The 19,251-nt window shown below is 37.4% G+C and overlaps 2 protein-coding genes across 5 annotated transcripts; one reads left to right on the top strand and one right to left on the bottom strand.

Moving 5' to 3' along the window:
• The first annotated feature begins 382 nt into the window (after positions 1-382).
• LOC101260763 (protein ARABIDILLO 1-like) lies at positions 383-16,198 on the top strand. 3 transcript variants are annotated; one of them, XM_010327099.4, is made up of 13 exons: positions 383-611; positions 1,367-2,760; positions 3,025-3,183; positions 3,260-3,343; positions 3,490-3,621; positions 4,247-4,374; positions 8,129-8,216; positions 10,646-10,740; positions 12,096-12,159; positions 13,459-13,634; positions 14,709-14,930; positions 15,375-15,459; positions 15,557-16,198. In XM_010327099.4, exons 2-13 carry the CDS (start codon positions 1,420-1,422, stop codon positions 15,731-15,733), a joined length of 2,751 nt encoding a protein of 916 aa, XP_010325401.1. In that variant the 5' UTR covers positions 383-611; positions 1,367-1,419; the 3' UTR covers positions 15,734-16,198. The 3 variants fall into 3 exon arrangements, with proteins under 3 accessions (XP_010325401.1, XP_004229757.1, XP_010325397.1); XM_010327095.4 differs by having other exon boundaries at positions 451-913; XM_004229709.5 differs by having other exon boundaries at positions 395-2,760.
• Positions 16,199-16,216: 18 nt separating this feature from the next.
• On the bottom strand, positions 16,217-18,772 carry LOC101260474 (uncharacterized). Of its 2 annotated transcripts, none has more exons than XM_004229708.4 (12): positions 18,537-18,772; positions 18,120-18,204; positions 17,911-17,962; positions 17,805-17,825; positions 17,668-17,721; positions 17,519-17,569; positions 17,382-17,444; positions 17,207-17,272; positions 17,085-17,123; positions 16,864-16,980; positions 16,690-16,782; positions 16,217-16,604 (listed from the first exon to the last, which is right to left on the bottom strand). In XM_004229708.4, the coding sequence occupies exons 1-12, from the start codon at positions 18,622-18,624 to the stop codon at positions 16,365-16,367; spliced, it is 969 nt and encodes a 322-aa protein (XP_004229756.1). In that variant the 5' UTR covers positions 18,625-18,772; the 3' UTR covers positions 16,217-16,364. The 2 variants fall into 2 exon arrangements, with proteins under 2 accessions (XP_004229756.1, XP_010325388.1); XM_010327086.3 differs by having other exon boundaries at positions 16,690-16,749; positions 18,537-18,748.
• Positions 18,773-19,251: the final 479 nt, after the last annotated feature.

The raw sequence follows: 19,251 nt of genomic DNA, 5'->3' as shown, positions 1-19,251 counted from the left end.
GTATTTATTTGTAACTGTGATTTATCATGTATGAATTGAAAGAAACAATATACGAAAGATTAGCTTTGCAAGTATTTCTGTTGATGCAGGACTAGATATTGCTGCAGAGAAAAAATACATCAGTACAATGACTTTGGATGCTCAGGTTTGTTGACTTTCCGTTAATAAATTTCAAATTATCGTCTTAAAACTCGATTGTTATTCGAATATATGTTAAAGCAACATTATAAACATATTATATATATATATTTTTTTTTTATAAAAAACACTCTATGAGCTAAAAAGGAAAAATCTTTTACTACATAAAACATCTTTTATTTATGGGATAGTGATAGTTATGACACATTACATTTTAGGAGTTTTTATGAATAATAATCTGATTATTAATCTTTTTGTTGACCACAATTTTATTGTATTTGACAATACAATTTCTAAGGCAAAAAGAAAAAAACACTTGCAACACTAATCTTCTTTACAATCTACCTTTGCAGGCAAATTTATCTCCTATAACAAAAATCTTAGGGATAATCTCTGTAATTGCTGGCAGTAGAGTTGTTACATTTGGAGGGCAATCCAGACCGAGAAGGAGGAGGAGAAAAGTAGAGAGACAGGTGTAGACAATTTTGGCCTTGAGGGTTTGGCGTGCTTTCCTTTTTTTGCTCTCTATGTTTCTCCTATATAAATATAAGTGATAATCTGATTATCTCCGACCCTTTCTCAAGTTTTTTTCCTCTCCCCCTTTTGTACCTCTCCTCAATCACAGTGGTATAAATTTTTTGTTCTTGGGATAGTATTAATGTTTATACTGAAGGTTTCTTGAATGCAAATTCTTTTAGAGGGTAGTACATTTGATTAATGTGTGGTGTGGAAGTAGAAGGGTTTGCTAGAACACCCACAAAGCCCAATCAGTCAGGTTTGTCAAAAAGCTTATGACTTTGCCCTTTATGAACTTGCATTAAAAATTGAAGATTTGGTGATATCTGGGTTTGATCCTTTTGGTAATTGTTGAATCTTGAATTGTTATGTGGTGTAGATATATGTGTTTGGTTGGTTGGTTTGTTTTGTTTCTCCTAGGGTGTATTGAGGTTAAAACAGGGATATCCTTTGTGAGAGTTTTTGGGATTTAAGTTTGAAATTAAAGGGTCTCATAATTCATGGACTTTTTGGGTTCTCATTGTTCTTTTATGTGAGCATTCAGTGATTGCTGGTAAAGCTATCACCTTCTGGTTTTCCTAGGGTTTATTGTGTGTTTTGAGGTGAAAGGGTTTATGTGAAATACATTTGTTCCTTGATCACTTGTCAGTTTCTTGCTGGTTCTTTGTTTCTCAGCTAGTGTTTGAAAGTTGCCCTTTTCTTCCTTTATCAGTGGTGTAAGAAGTCCGGCTGTGAAGATAATTTGTGGGAGTCACAATTTTAGATATGAGCAGGAGGATTCGGAGGAAATTGACAAGGAGGGGACAGGAGAAGGTGGATTACCTTGAGGTTGATGAAAGTTTAACTTTGGATGAGAGAGGGATAGTTGATTGGACTAAGTTGCCTAATGATACAGTAATCCAGCTATTTTCGTGTCTGAACTATCGTGATCGAGCAAGCATGTCATCCACCTGCCGCACTTGGAATAATTTAGGTGTATCACCATGCTTATGGCAGGGTTTGGATCTTCGTCCACATAAGTGTGATTCTGCTGCTGCTGTTTCTCTTTCCCCTAGGTGTAGGAATCTTCAGAAACTTCGATTTCGTGGTGCTGAATCTGCGGATGCAATAATACATCTTCAGGCTAAGAGTTTGAATGAGATCAGTGGCGATTACTGCCGCAAGATCACAGATGCTACATTGTCTGTAATTGCTGCCCGACATGAGTCACTTGAAAGTTTGCAACTTGGCCCTGATTTTTGTGAAAGGATAAGCAGCGATGCGATTAAAGCAATAGCTATTTGCTGTCCTCAACTCCGGAGACTTAGACTCTCTGGAATTCGTGAAGTTGATGGAGATGCTATCAATGCATTGGCTAGGAATTGTAAGGGTTTGATGGACATTGGTCTCATTGATTGTCTCAACATTGATGAGGTGGCTTTGGGAAACGTTTTGTCTCTTCAATTCCTATCAGTTGCTGGGACAACTAATATGAAATGGACTTTGGCTTTACAGAATTGGTGTAAACTACCTAACCTGACGGGCTTAGATGTTTCCAGAACAGATATAATTCCTAATGCTGCTTTAAGATTGTTTTCATCCTCACCATGCTTAAAGATCTTGTGTGCCTTATATTGCCCTGCTCTTGAGCAAGACGCGAACTTTGTTTCCAATAACAATCGCAGAGGTAAACTACTGCTTTCTTTTTTCACTGACATTTTTAAAGAAGCAGCATCACTATTTGCCGATACTACAAATAAAGAGAGGAATGTATTTGTGGAGTGGAGAAATTTAAAGACCAAGGGTAGAAAAATGGATGCTGTTATGAATTGGCTGGAATGGATCCTTTCCCATTCACTTCTGCGTATTGCTGAAAGCAATCCTCAAGGGTTGGATAATTTTTGGCTTAGCCAGGGTGCCTATCTGTTACTTTGTTTAATGCGGAGCACTCAAGAGGAAGTTCAAGAAAGGGCAGCCACTGGCCTAGCAACTTTTGTTGTCATTGATGATGAAAATGCTAGTATTCATGGTGGAAGGGCTGAAGCAGTTATGCGAGATGGAGGCATAGGTCTCCTGCTTAATCTTGCAAGATCTTGGCGGGAAGGGCTTCAGACAGAAGCTGCAAAGGTGAAACTTCTTTGTGATCCTATGTCCAATTGTCTAATTGATTTTGTAACTTCTTATGGTAGGTGGTTGTGAATTGTCTTTGCTAGATCATATTTGTGCTGTTCTATTACTTCAGTTCTGTCTTTGAAGAGTGTCCATTAGCTTGCCTTTACCCTCTGTCAGACTGTCACTACTTGCTGAATGGTTAAAAAATATGCTAAACAGCTAAAGTTATTTGCCCTCATAGCGAAGATTGATTCGTATGCATCTCAATTCGACGTGCAGGCTATTGCAAATTTATCTGTGAATGCCAATGTTGCAAAAGCTGTAGCAGAAGAAGGTGGGATAAGCGTCCTAGCAATTTTGGCGAAGTCTATGAATAGGTTGGCTGCAGAAGAGGCTGCTGGAGGACTATGGAATCTCTCAGTTGGGGAAGAGCATAAGGTTGTCGATCAGGTTCATAGTCACTTTTATTGTTTGCTCAGCAATTTGCTTCCTCCTAAACAACGTGCAAATACAGGCTGCCATTGCTGAAGCTGGTGGTGTAAAAGCTTTGGTTGATCTTATCTTCAAATGGTCCATTAGTGGTGGCGAGGGAGTTCTGGTATGTGCTTTAGCAAGGCATGTGCATATGCATGTAATACCCATGCCTTGCATTCTTACTTGCTACTTATGCCAATTGCCACATAAAAATGGAAGTTATCAGCTCATGTTTCTGCTAGTAACTTCTTTGTTTTTGATACATCTTAGGAGCGTGCTGCGGGTGCATTAGCAAATTTGGCGGCAGATGACAAATGTAGCATGGAAGTAGCAGCAGTAGGTGGTGTACATGCTTTAGTAAAGCTTGCTCAGGAATGCAAAGCTGAAGGAGTTCAAGAGCAGGTTCAATTCTTTTAGATTTTGTAGTAAGCAATTTTTGTCAGACTGTTCAGGATAGTGAGCAGAGAGTTTCTAGTTTTGGTTTACAATATATCACTTCATATTTCGGGTCTGATAATCATATTGAAGTTGTTGAATGCAAGAGTAAATCTGGACAAGCTTTTACATGCATGAAACGCCTTGTGCTTTACCAAAGGGCTTCCTTTCAAGTTGATAGTTCACTAGCCAAACTGTGAATTATGAGACCAAAACATCGTTTTCTTTGTCGACATGTTTGTGATAGGTCCTCATGGGAGGTGGCTTCTACATGCATGTACCTTATGTGATTCATTCGATAGGGTATATCTAAGTACAATGGGATATGCATTTCTCATATTTCTTGTTAATTCTATTCGCATAGTTCTCTCTGATATTGTACTGTCCTCCGCCCTTTTATTCTTAGTGTGCTAGTGGTACATGCAACATCTTCTAGTTAGGACTTGTATGATCCATTGCCAGAGAAGGGTTGCTTAACTTGTGGTGTCAGTGTTGCACTGTTTTGGGTTTCAGTGTATGGACATTTGGCAAAGGGTATGTTCGTATATCTGGTGCTGTCAGTTTTGTGATGACATCCTTTTTGTTTCTCCAGGCTGCCCGGGCACTTGCAAATCTTGCAGCTCATGGAGATAGCAATAGTAACAATGCAGCAGTTGGACAAGAGGCAGGAGCTCTTGAAGCACTTGTGCAACTTATTCGATCTCCTCATGATGGAGTCAGGTAGTTTGTCTTCCATAATTTAACTTGTGTACTGTTTTACATGAAGTGAAATATTTTAATACTTTCTTGCTGCTGGCATGTAGTTATAGATTCAGCAGAAGTCTTTCTAGGGTGGAGAGAAAAACTGTCCCTTCTCTCTAGACTACTTGAGACATAGAAACAAGCAGGACATTGATTATCTGAAAACTTCTCCAGGCAATTTCTATTGCAACCCACTTGATCAAAGCTCCAATGAGAATACTATCAGATTACATAGAGACATTAGCTTAGTATAAGAGAAGTGGAAAATAATAAAAGCTCTGTCATATACATGATAAAATTGGAGAAGTCTTAATTTTTCATTAGGAGAGAAACAAATCTAAATAAAGATTGTGGTAGAAAATTCATAAACATTGTATGGGTTCGTGGGAAGTGAGGAATGAACTTACGCTGAATGGGAGACCTTGAAGTTTATAGACCAAGGAACATACCATCCAAAGGAGATCACTCGGATGCCAAAAAAGCAAATTACCAAATTGCGGTGATCTATGAGTGTCCAAGGGAAAATATTAAAAATTTAGTGATGGATAAAGCAATTGAGGAAAGAAATCCAATGTGGAAAGCTCACTAAGCCGAGATTGAATCCTGATAGATGCTAACTCGTCAAGTGAGAAGCTTAAGTGGGCCATAGGTTGTTTGCTTAGACTTCAACACCACTAGATTTTCCAATAAAAGGGGCAACAACACAACCATCTAAGGGGCATGATAGAGTTCTCTGAGATCATCAATGGCTTGCAGCTTGTAAATCCCCCTTTTTTTTTGAGGCTCTTCCACTTGGAGCAGGGGGAATAATCAAGGAATCTCCTCAAGACTTGATAGATTCCTTTTTTCCACAGAATGGGACAAGAAATTTAGGAATATAATGCAATCTTTACCTCCTAGAATATCTTCTCATTATACTGCCCAGTGTAATTACAATGTGGAGACTGAAAGTACAGGAAATCCTACTTCAAGTGTGAGAACTGGTGGCTGAAAGTAGAAGGTTTTAAAGAGGAGGTGAAGGCATGGTGGGAGTCTTTTGAGGTGAAAGTTCATCCAGACTTTATCCTTGCTAACAAACTGAAGCTGTTAGAAACCAAGTTGAAGGAGTGGAGCTCATCTAGTTATGGGAGCATAGAAAAGAAAAAGACAGATTTGCTGAGTTGTGCTGCGAACTTTGATAGGTTACAGGAACTAGGAGGTATATCTGATAATGAACTACCGTCAAAGGCAAGTTCCACAATGGAATTAGATGACATAGCAAAAAGAGGAAACAACATGGAGACACAGATCTGGGGTGTCATGATTGAAGGAAAGTGATAAGAAACACAATCTTTTTAAAAGAATGACAAATGCAACATAGAAGATTAAACAAGATTGACAACTAGAGTTTGAAGGAGTTGAAGCAATACGTCCAGAACGATTTAAATGAGAAATCATCCCCTTTTATCAAAAGTAATATGCTGAAACTGAAACACGTAGGCTGAATTTTCGAGCTCATGAATCTCCCAGAATATTAGAGAAAGAGCAGAACTGGCTTCGAAGTATTTTGAAGAAACAAGAAGAGCTAGTTAGCATAAAGATGTGTGTTGTTGACAAAGCTCCATGGGCTGATGGGTACTCCATGGGATCCTTTCGTGCTTATTGGAAGATAATTTACTATGAATTTTTGTTGTCCCCGAAAAGAGTTCTAATGCTACTTATGTGGCTGTAATTTCCGAAAGAATGGAGCTAAAATTTTGTGGAACTATAGACGAATCTGTCTGATTGGATGTATTTTTAGGATTATCACCAAGACACTAACTGAAAGACTAAAGAGGATGGTGGATAACAATGTTGTCAAAGGCGCTTTTAAAGTGCGTGCAAGCCCTGAAGTGGGAATCAAAACATGTTGAGCTCTTTGGCTCGCTAAATGTTCAGTCTCATCATCTGGACAAACTTTTTCTTGTGGATGAGCGTTTCTTGAAGACACATACTAAAAAATTGATATTTTATTTTATCATAAGAAAATTTCGATAATTTTTGTCCTTGTAATTGTTATTTATGCTTATAATATTAGTCTTAGACCAAACATGTAACTTGGTATTTTTTTTCTATTTGCACCTCTCTTAATTAAAGCCCACACTTTATTTGTGCTTAAAACCCCAATGAACCTTCGAGCTTTTTTTCACTTTTCACTTTTCACTTTTGATAACCCTAGTGGATAACAACAAATGATCTTATCATCAATGATAATAAATCCTGGATGCAACTATTAACTCCTCCCAGCCAGTTCACTACTTCTCACTTACTACATACTCATCAAGTACCTTCCTCTGGCTAATGAGCTGGAATGGGCAAGGTAGAGAAGACAGAAAACACAAGCTCAAACTTAATCATTTCCACTACCTGTACTGACATTTCCAGTGAGTAAGAACTGGTATTGGAAGGGAAATTGGGGATTTTATGCAAACGAAATATCAATAAGGCTTTTGACCTTGTTAAATTGAGATTTAAATCAATATTCTAAATGATGTGAGATTTGGACAAAGTGGCTAAACGAGATTTCTTTTGGATCATTATGTTAAGATTCTCTATCTTGGTTAATGGTGTTTTTGAAGGTTCCTTCCATCTTTAGGGAGCCTAAGACAGGGGATCTCCTCTCCCCTTACCTCTTCATTTATTAATGGAAGAACTCAATAATATGATGAAGTTTGCAACTCAGAATCATCAGAAGAGAAGATGCCCGCAGTTGGATAAGAGTAACAGTAAACTAAATGAATGCTATCTTTCTTATCCAAATTTTCTTTGAGATCAGAAGCGGAAAGAGACCTCTTCTTGATTGGTCGCTGGTGGTTACTTGCCACTGATAAGAACTAAAGTTCAAGCCATGATTGGATAAGATTACTGAACATTCTGTGTAGTTATGTTCACAGAACATTTTTCGGATTGTCAGTGAGGAATGTGGAGTTCTTGTGAAATTAAATGAAGAAAGCATTAGTGGATCTCACTGGTAATAGGCTCCTGAAGGCGTGACGCAGTGAGGTCAGTACCAGCGTCGTTTGTGTTTGAGGGAGGGATGCAACCTACAGAGGAGTCTAATATGAGCTGAGTCGAGAACATGAGTACAACGGGATGGCCAGAATTCCTTCATCAGCTTGTATTCATCTCTGACAGAGTACAAACAATTGATAAAATTAACATTAAGATGGAGAATCTCTCCCGCTAGTCTTTCCTGAAAGATGACACATCTACAAGACTTGTACAATAAACAAACCAAACAGTTTAATTTTGTTTTGAATTACAAAGTCAGTTGAGGATATGTAAGATCTCTGGAAAACATTGAGCATGGCCATCTGCTGGTACGTAACAACTATGCTAAAATGGAACATCGCCACTTATCATCAAATAAAGGACGATAAAGCGCAGTGATTTGGGCTTAATAAAATAAGTGAGGAAATCTGCAAAGAATCCATGGCTGAGATACAAATGATTGATAAGATCTTCCTGAGATGACCTAAAAGTTGGAGGGCACCACTGATTAGGTTGACCGCTTGAATTGGAAACTAGAGCTGGTATACATGGAACCTTTTTTGGTTTTAGTATCTTCAAAGTTGGATTTATTGCATAAACAATATGAAACAGAATTCATGTCCCTAAACAGTTGTCACCTTAGGTCCATATTTCATCTCTCGTTGCTTTTCATTTGCTATTATATTTTATCTCTCATTGTTTTGCTTTCCTTATTGTGATTTAGGCAAGAAGCTGCTGGAGCATTGTGGAATCTGTCATTTGATGACAGAAATCGTGAAGCAATTGCGGCAGCTGGTGGTGTTGAGGCTTTGGTATGGTGTTATTCTAACTTTGGCCTTTCCCCCCCTGAAGTTAGGAAGTACATCTTAGTTGTAGATGTACAGTTTTTTATACATGATAACAGCTTGTGCTTGGTAGTTGAAAATTGCTGGAAGTGTCATGTTCTCATACAAGTCTCAGATTTTTCATACAAGATAACATTCTCCCAATTTACTCACACATGTCCCTGAATTTTTAATTTTACTGCAAGCAATCAACATATCTGGAAATCAGGTATTTTGTAAATTTTGCTAACTTAGTCTAGTTTGTAGTTTAAGAATGCTCAACTGAAAAGTGGAAGGAGCCTATATATAGTGGTTGTCAATTCATGTGGTAGAGGTTTACCTCTTTGCAATCGAGGCTTTCATCAGTTTGTGATGGTTTTCTAAATCATAATGAAGGTTGTGACATGGAATATGAGGGGATTAAACTGTGGCAAGAAGAGGGCTTTCATAAGGAAAATAATGAAGGAGTGGAAGGCAGATGTTGTTTGTCTGCAAGAGACCAAACTGAGAGGGGACATCACAGAAGCTGTTAGAGATATTTGGGGGAATAAGTGGGTAGATTATGTTCATTTGGAAGCTAGCGGGACTAGAGGAGGCATTGTGATAATGTGGGATAAAAGGGACTGTGAAGGGAAACTGAGCAGCGTGGGAATATATTCGGTTTCCTGTAGTCTTGTAGGGAAAACACAAGACTTCAAATGGCACCTAACAGGCATATATGCTCCAAATCATAGACAAGAAAGGGAGGAAACTTGGGGGGAAATAGGGGCTGCTAGGGGTCTCTTTTCAGGTCCTTTGATTTTATGTGGGGACTTCAACACAACTAGGCATCCATCAGAAAAGAAGAATGGCAGAAGAATCAACAAAGCCATAACTGACTTCTCAGAGTTCATTGAGGGCATGGAACTTGTAGATTTGGATTTGGAAGGGGGGAAGTATACATGGAAGAAAGGAGATAGCCATAACAGTGCAGCAAGATTGGACAGAATACTCATCTCAAATGAGATGGATGATAGCTTCAGATACATTAAGCAGTACGTTCTACACACTCCCATTATGTTGCAATGTGGAGAGTGGAAAGCATCAAAGTCTTATTTCAAGTTCAAGAACTGGTGGTTGCAAACTGAAGGCTTCAAGGAAAGAGTAAAGTAGTGGTGGGATTCTTTTAAGTACGAGGGCAGCTCTGACTATATCCTAATGGCAAAACTGAAAGCTGTAAAGGTAAAATTGAAGGAGTGGAGTAAGACAAGGCAGGGGAACTTGGGGGTTCAAAAACATGTTCTATCACAACTAGAAGCAATAGAGAGGATTCAGGAATACAGAGTCTTGAACGAGTAAGAGATAATATCCAGGATAGCACTCACAGGGGAATTTGAAGATATAGCTAAAAAAAAAGAGAGGTTTGAGACAGGGTGATCCGTTGTCTCCATTTTTGTCCATAATGGCAATGGAGGCCATCAGCAATCTACTGAATAAAGCAAGAGGGAAAATGTGGATTAGAGGTTTCCACTTGAGCAAGACAAACAGTTTAGAAGTAACACACTTACAGTATGCAGATGACACCTTAGTATTTTGTGAAACAAAGGAGGAATAAGTTCTGATACTAAGGGTCATCTTCATAATTTTTGAAGCAGTATCTGGGTTACATATAAACTTGGGAAGAGTTTTATATATCCTATCAACACAGTCAGTGAGATAGATGCAAAAACCCTTTAAACGGTTAAGTTCAATCGGAATAAAGAGGGTTCCAAGCTTCACATTGATGTTTATCTATCTCGAATATGCAAAACCCCTTTAAACGAGCCTTAGCACTATCTGTACTTGACAAGAGAACTCTAAATATCCCCAGGTCCCTTTTAACCCGTCATAGCTTAGAACAATGATCTGGAGGCTCGGTGGCTAGTGGTGGTGGCAACTAATTATAGTGATTGGCAGTGGTGTTGGTTATGGCTGAGGATGGTGTGGGTGGTGGATGGTGGTAGTTGATAATGGTGGGCAGTGGTGGCAGTAGTTAATAATGGTAGGCGATGGCTGTTGCGGTGAATGATTGAAATTGGTGAACTGCTATATTTGTAGAGATTTTGAATAGATATTTTAATGATATTAAAACTTTGCTATAGATCTTAATCATTCAAATCTATATAGACCGATTAAGTTATTGTAACACCAAATAAAACAAATGCACTTAATGGTCAAGATATGAATGATTCAGCTTTCAATGTAAAAATCAAACAAATTTAATCTGATTTAGATATAAATGGTTGCCATCTGTTTTTTTTTTCTTTTTTGCTTAAGAGAGCAGTCAAATGATGGTTTTTGTTCTTGGTTCATATATTTCTACTGAATATTATAATTCCGACTATGTTCCTTTTTAAGTTGAAGGTTGATGTTATTCTTTCATCTTGTTTGATTGCCAGGTTACTCTTGCACAGTCGTGCTCAAATGCTTCTCCTGGCCTGCAAGAGAGGGCTGCTGGTGCTTTGTGGGGATTGTCTGTATCAGAAGCAAACAGGTCTGTAAAACTATTTGCTCTGTGGTGGGATGCTAAATCTGTTTTGTCATAGAACAAACCTACTTCCACCACCTCTTCATGTCCCACAATATTTTTGTCCATCATAACTCACCTAGGTCAACAGAGGAGCACTTTTGGTATTTCCACGATTGGGAGGTGACTGACTTTAGAAGGTGGTTGTCCCTACATCATAGGCAAGTCACTCCGTTTGATAATTCTGATGTGTTGTGGTGGGGTTGGGGAATAACAGAGTTTTCTCTGTTAAATCTTTTTATGAGAAACTTTTGATTAGGGAGGAAGTTGTGTTTTCGAGTAGGTCAATATGGACTCCACAGGTGCCGAGGAAGGTGCACCCTTTCTCTTTACTAGCTGGTAGAGTGGTGATTTTGGCGGTGGAAAATCTTAGAATGCGGAAGATTGTCTGCATAAGCTGGTGCTACATGTGCAAGGAGACAGATGAGGATGTCAATCATCTTCTTCTACATTGTAAGTGTACCATGATTTATAGTGAGGTATGTTTAGGTGGTTTGGAACTTCATGGGAAATGCCAGAAACTGTGAACGATTTAATGGTTTGTAGGAGGAGAGGGAGGAGGAGAAGATGTAGGGAATGGAAGTGGTTCCTCTTGCAATGACGTGGATTGTTTGGATAGAGAGAAACAGGAGAGCTTTTAAGGGGGTAGAGTTGTATTCTTTTATGGCACTTGTCCAAAGCGAGAGATCATGTAAACCGTATGTCTATTCAGCTCTTTCCTTTAATAAGAACAATCTAAATGTGACACTTACACGATGAATTACCGGGAATTTTTGATACTAGAGTCCCAAAATTCAGGAAATTAAGCCAATGACCGACTAGCTGTGGAGTAGTCTCCGGTTACTTCTTTTCTTTGGGCTCCAGTAAAGTTCCTTGATGTATGGAAGAACGGGTGGAGTTCATAGAGATTCATGTCTTTTGTAGATTCTTTACCTTTTGGTATACCCATGGTATACTGCCAGATTTTTGGCCATGTTTATAAATGAAATACATTTACTTGATCAAACAAAAACTCTCCGAGGTCACCACAATAATTGTTCTCCAGAACTGGCATATTACATTAGACACCATTAGCTCTGGCTAGGTAACAGAAGGGGCATATATACAGCATGAATGCCAGCAGAAATTTTATGGTGATGAGCATAACTTGAACTACTAGGCCCTGAGCTTTGCAACATGTTTATTAAAAACGAAATTCACGTCTTCATGTTTTTGCCGATTGCTTTATGTCATTTTCTTAGCCATGTTGCAACTGTTCAATTTGCTTTCTCTTTACTCAATTTGTAATTAATCCAATTCATAATTATTGAATCCTGCAATAGTATTGCCATTGGACGAGAAGGAGGTGTGGCGCCACTTATAGCACTTGCACGATCTGATGTTGAGGTAAATCTTTGTGCAATGATGTATAGAAATGTTTTTCCATGCCTGCCTGGTTGTTGCTCTTTTTCAGCTTTCCACAACTTGTGAAAGCTTAATTTGTTAATTATAGTTTCTGCTATTGAACTATCTCATCTTCCTCGAATTGTAATTGAATTGGGTCCTTGTATATGTTTTTAATTCCTGCTTAACATAGCCATATTAATTTTGTTTCAGAACAGATTGTAAATTCTGAATACAGATCTGAGAGCTAGAAAGCTTATACAGGGAGATCCGACCTGTGGATCTCAGTTGCCATTACCTAGCAATTATGTTACTACTAAATGTGGCACCTCAACATGGTCTGCTAAAAACATGGGCACACATTTACCAGAACTTCTTTTGGATATTAACAGTTGTGACTTTATGTTACTCAAAGGGAAACTAGATCACTATTTCTGTATATAATGTTGTACCATTACTAGGTAAATTCATTCCATTTTCCAGGGGGGGGGGGGAATTTAGACAGAGTTAGCTAGCTTTTCAAGCTTAAAAAGAAGAACTAACCAGCCTGTCCAATGATGGTTAGGCTTAATAAAAATATATTCTACAGAGTTGCGTAGTTTAGAAAGTAAATCTAGGATAATCTTCTTGACCTATAGGGTTTATTTTAGGCTTAAACCCTTCCATGTCATGCTTCATCAGAAAAAATAAATAAAATATTTCCTTCCACGGCATATTGGCTAGTGGAGCTTTCTCAGACTCCACCTTAAAAGTACTAAACCATCAAGTCACAAAATCTGCAAGTTGGTCGTAGTTTCAATAACGTCTTTCACATAATTTCTGGGTCTTTCACATAATTTCTGAATATAGTCTTGTTAATCTGCCATATTTAGTTGTAGCATGTATTTGACATTTGTTCATGTACCTGCAAGTTGTTTTACCTGGCGGTGCAATGTTAATGATGCCTTATGTATTTATACATACTATCCTTTTCTGGGATATAAAACTATTATGTGAAGCCACAGATCTGTTGATTGGCATGTAATGACAACTGTATCACATTGAATCATATAAGTTTTTCTGCCTTCTGGAATACTAGTGTATTTATTTTGAGAAATAAGTATGAGTAAAAATATTATCCTTTTTCTGGGATACAAAATTAATATGTGAAGCCATAGTTCTGTTGATTGGCATGTGATGACAAATGCATCGCTTTGAATCATATAAGATTTTCTGCCTTCTGGAATACGAGTTTAATTATTTTTGGGAAATAAGTATGAGTATATTTACGATTGTACATTCCTAAATTTTCCCTCTTTCCAGGATGTCCATGAGACTGCAGCTGGGGCTCTCTGGAATCTTGCTTTCAACCCTGGTAATGCTTTCCGTATAGTGGAGGAAGGGGGAGTTCCTGCCCTTGTTCATCTTTGTTCGTCATCTATCTCAAAAATGGCACGCTTTATGGCTGCATTGGCGTTGGCTTATATGTTTGATGGAAGGTACTTGGCAATGTCTTCATCCATGAATATTATTCTAAACAGCACCGTAAACTAAATATTGAATGCTATTTAGTATAGATTTATTGATACAATTTTCTCTTGATTTTTCCAGAACAACCGTCTTAGAATGATACTTTCTTTTCCAGAATTCATTTATTTCTGGCATTCTTCTCATTATATTTATTAATCCAACCTAGCTTTAGCTGTTTCAAAGGAGATAACTAATTGAAGCGAGGTTTCTTCATCTCTTACTATGCTTAACAAGAATGTAGTTATCATTCTCCCTCAAGTGTCTGAGCTGTTTAAGATGGAGGAATAGGTCAATTGTTAATCGAACATTTTACTTTTGAATGTAGTTATTTTATCAGTTGCAGTTACTGGCAGACATTTGTAGAGAAAATGACTCCCTCAGCAGCACAAGTTTTCTTATCTCACGACTAAAAAAAACTTCAGTGTAAATATTGGTTTGAGGGAACTACTTGATTCATTTGGATGTAATTTTTTTGCTTGAATGGGGATTAATATGCCGTGGAGGAGTTCAAGGGCATTTAGTTAACTTTTACTGGTTGTAACCTGTGTAGGTTTGATGACTTGTGGAGATAGAGAAGCTTGCTTTTCTTGTGATAAATCTCATGGGACAATCACATATGCTCCTTTTTTTTTTTTTTTGAGAAGTTCTTATGTTCATGGGTACCTACTCCATGGGACCTCCAAACAAAAACTCTCGTAATTGGATTTGTGAGGAATTTAGCTAAAATCGTTAAACGACAACTGCTTCTCTATGGGTGTTTGCAAAGGGAAAAGAAAGTTGAACACTGGTTTCTGCGATGTTCTCTCTTATCAAAGAGAAAAAGATTCAATTGAGGGATTTTCTTTTGATGAAGCAAGAATTAATATTAAAAGCATCAAGAAGATGCAAAAGCACTGTACAGCTGCTGTTACAAAAGTGAGATTGAGAGCTCTATTACGGAAGTCTGTGCTAGAAATGATTGACGCATTCTTGAACATTGTTGCATTCTTTCCTTGCATGTTTCTGTCTGAGTAGAAGTTAAAATGTGATTTTCCTTTTAACAGAATGGATGGAGTTGCAGTTGTGGGAACCTCTTCAGAAAGCAACTCTAAGAGTGTAAACTTAGATGGAGCTCGAAGAATGGCTTTAAAGAACATTGAAGCTTTTATTCTTGCATTTTCTGATCCACAAGCATTTTCTGCTGCTGCTGCGTCATCTGTCCCTGCAGCTTTGACTCAAGTTACAGAATCAGCTCGTATTCATGAGGCAGGTCATCTTAGGTGCAGGTATGAATGTTGTCCCCCCACCCTTCCTTTCCCATCCTTTAATCTAATGTGTACTGATAAGAATGTCTTATAAACTTAAACTCACTTATCATAATAAAAATCCTACATCATGTCTGTAATTTATTGTATGGGCTGTGTACGACATTCACTGTCTGATAAAGACCTGTTTCTTGCTTATTGAAACTTCAAGGGCTTATGCCTATGTATTTCATGGGGAAGAAACATGGAAATGTTACTGAGTCGGATTTATGAAATTCAACACATTGCTTCATCTTCATTTCTTTGTGCAAGATTGAATAGGTGGTGCTTAGCTGTTTTAGCAACTCTCCCTGGGTCCCAAATATTCTCTCTTTCCTTGTTGAATTTCGTCTTTTATCCCCTCGTTAATATTCTTATATATCCTTCTGCCTATTTATTAATAATTTTTCTTAATTGCCTCTTCAGTGGAGCTGAGATCGGCAGATTCGTTACAATGTTACGTAATTCGTCTTCTATTCTGAAAGCATGTGCTGCATTTGCCCTTCTTCAGGTAGGTGGTTTTCTGTGTGGCACTGACATTCTTCTGATATCAGTTTTTTCAACTTGAACTGGCAACCTAACTGATCTCGTGTTTTCCTATGTTGTAGTTCACAATCCCTGGTGGTCGTCATGCACAACATCATGTCCGCCTATTGCAGAACACTGGAGCATCAAGGATTTTGCGTGCTGCTGCTGCAGCAGCCACTGCCCCTATTGAAGCCAAAATCTTTGCTCGAATCGTACTTCGGAACTTGGAGCACCATCAAATAGAATCCTCAACTTAAGGCCTGGTGACTACTAGTAGTAATCGTAGGCCGTACTCAGCAATAGTGATAGGTATCCGTATACTCCCGTCAGTGACATTGACATTAAGCTGCCAGTTTGTGTTAGCATACCAAAACTAACGGTGCTGGCTTTTGGGAAGAAGCAAAGGCTTCTTATTTTTCTACCCAAACGTCTGCCTGTGTTGGGTTTCTTTTAGCTTCCTTTCTTGGGTACATAGGCTGTGTGATATTTCCGCCCTTATGTTAGTTATTCTCGCTTGTCTCTTTGAGCTTAGGCTTGATAGATCTATTGACAGTGTGTTCTATAGTTCCGAAGTCCAGTTACTTTCGGATTCTGTATTTAATTTACCTGGCAGATGGTTTTATACCTGTACATTATATAGCTGCAGAGACGTCGTCGGCATGCTGACAATTTCTGTACAAACCGTTTGGGAAAAAATTTCTATGATATACTTGTGTTTCTAAGTGGTTTGGATGATGATGTCTTTCAACCATCTGAAATTTCTTTATACCAAACACATAGTTTGCTACTTGCAAAGTTTGGGAAAAATGATGTTTTGAAACACATTGTTTCTTGACATACCAAGTGGAAAACAATCAGGTTGTGGGAAGAAGTGAAAAGACTAGCTACCTAAAATTTCCATGATCTTAAGCTAATTTTTTCTTCATTGCATTCATCGTCGAAAGACGAAGGCCATAACAGACCAGATGATCTTGGTTTAGTCACTGTATCCAGCAAGTATGGTAGAATGTTTTTCTTCATTTCACTAGTAGATATTTCAAGATGACTTCCACATACTTTCAACAACTTCACTTTTCCAGCTTCATCCAACTTCTTTAAACCAATCCAGTCTTCTGTATACAGCTTTGTCTACAAATCAGAAAAAAAGAAAAGAAAAAGTGAATTATGTAGAAAAGAAATGAGATTGTGTGACGCGTAGAATGTTTATAATTACCTTGTGAGCAGGCAAAACAGTGGTGAAGGAACCATCAGGGTAGTACCCAAACCATGAGGTCTGTTTTGGTACCAAAATTTCATCTTTTTCAAACTGATGAAAAAATAAAACTTACGAGCTAAGAATGAAGAGTAAAAACCTGAAAATCAAGTTGGGAATCTATTCCATACTCACCATAATAAGTACTAAATTTTCCAAGCTTGCAAACCTTTTCTTGTAAGTAGAGTTTCTGTGTACCTCATTGTTGAGTACTGGAAGGAACTTACATCCTTTTCTATAGTTAGCTATGTCCTGGAAAGCGCAAAATGCCACAAAACAAAGCAGAGAAGATCAGCTAAATTACACCTATCGCGTTGGAAACAGATATAGCAAAATCACATAATTTGGTTACTTACAGTTGGGATTTTTATGTAACCTGCAGGAGCAAGATGTGCCTGGAATTGCATTAAAAGGACACCATTTAATAAAGGGACTACATAGTTGTACTAGTGTATATGAAAAAAGAAGAAGGGCAGACCTGGATAAAATTGCTGTAAATTGCTAACTTGAGCAAAGAGTCTTCAAGAATGCACCAGATACCTGACTGTGAAAATCGAAAAGACTTTTTAGACACTACAATGTTTCACCGAAAACATAACTAAGAGAAGTTGAAAATGGCTAGTTTCAGTTCATGGAGTCAAAGAGAACATTACACCACAAAAGGGAATAGAAGCAATCCCAGCATGAGGACCAGCTAGAGATATAAGATTCCTCACCTGTTACATATATTACGAGTACATGAATAGAGAGGTATTCGTTGAATATACTAGATAAAGTTTGAACTTCTTACCGGAGGTCCATCATCACAGAACTCAATAACCCCTCTACCAACCATGTTCCCCTGGAATTGCCAGACTGAGATCAAATTATGCGCGGAAACTTTAAGAGGTCTACCTACATTAGCATGTTTATTTCATACAATGTTGCTGCTGTTTTTACCTGGGAGAGCCCGATCATGTTGTAACCTTCACTAAGCTCACTCATTTTCTTTAACTGTAAGTTGAATGAATAATGAGATTAGGAACAACTGCAGGTTGATCAAGTAAACCAACACCCATTACACTAGCTTGACTTACCTTCTGGCAAGCAATGTCTACCTACAAACGAAAAAACAAGAAGCACGAAGAAGTCATTAATTTTCCTTTATCCATGCCTGATGAATCAGTGATAAACAGAGGTAACCTGTTTGGCAAAAGGCATAAACCAGGAGTCCCATTCTCCATTACCAATTTCTCTAAGCAAACAGAAAAAAAAAATTAGCTAGATTTAAGTTGGTAATTAGACTTAAAAGCAAGAATTAACGCCTACTAAACTCTCGTCAACTGAAATGGACACATCACTAGAGGTAGTAGACCAGATGATATCTGGTTTGTCGCGGAGAACATGCTTACATGCAATGTCCTGAAGAGCCTGACCAGTTGCTTAAAAGCTCTGTGAAATGTGTGATTCCTCCATTGCTACATTTATCTGATATTCCTGATTTATCATATCAAAAAAAATAAAAACAATTTAAACCCTACAATACATTGTTATTCCAATATGATAAAGCTACATATTACAAAATACAAACAGAGAGACAGAGTCAATTCGTTGAAAAATTACACTATCTAAATAGGTCAAATCATTTTATGTATACATGTTTGAGTTTTGACTTTTTATGTGTGTATTTTGAACAGCTTTACAATAAGTCAATAATTAATCACCTCGAATACCTATATTAAAGATTGTGCAACAAATCAAGCAATGGCTACAAACATAGGGATAAATTAAAGCAATAGAATAAAAATTAATTAAGAAGATAAGTTTACCATGAAAGACAACAAAAGGAAGAGAATAAGTAGTGATTGAGTGAAGGGTGAAGAGGAGGAAATTAATGAAAATCAAAGTGAATTTCATTGGGAAAATAGTTGTATAAATGTTGGATTAAGTTTTTGTTATAAAAAAGTGTGGATGTTGGAGAAAATACATGGATTACTTAATTTGTATGGAGTAGCACACCAAATATAAAGATAGATACACGTGGGAAGAGAAAAATAAATATTCCAAATGAGTTGTGGTAGTTGACGATCAATAAATACGTGTTATAATTGATTACTTAATTATATAAAAAAAGTTATTCGTTTACCTTCGATTAATGTAATTTTTATTATTATATTTTTTTAATAAAGTAAAACACATATCAATTAATTAAAGTTAAGTAAAATAAACTATAAATTAAAAAATATAATATACATTTATTAAATTGATATAACAATCGATGCGAATAAATTTTACCCTGGAAGGTTTTTTTTAAAAAAAAACTATTATCCTTTATTATAAAAGGGCCAAAAGGTTATGGGACGTACAAACGAGTAAAGTGCACAAATATCCGCTTTTGGTATCGTCATTTTACTAGTACTTTTGCTTCGTAAGTTTCTGACAGAATGCATAAACATGACCCTCAATTTGATTTTATTTTCGTTGTATACAAATAGACACTTAAACTTGTATAAAATTAAGCAAATTGACACATTCATCCTGCAT

This window comes from Solanum lycopersicum, chromosome 1 (genome assembly GCF_036512215.1).
Source record: "Solanum lycopersicum chromosome 1, SLM_r2.1".
NCBI lineage: Eukaryota > Viridiplantae > Streptophyta > Magnoliopsida > Solanales > Solanaceae > Solanum > Solanum lycopersicum.
This window is presented reverse-complemented; position numbering and strand designations above follow the sequence as displayed.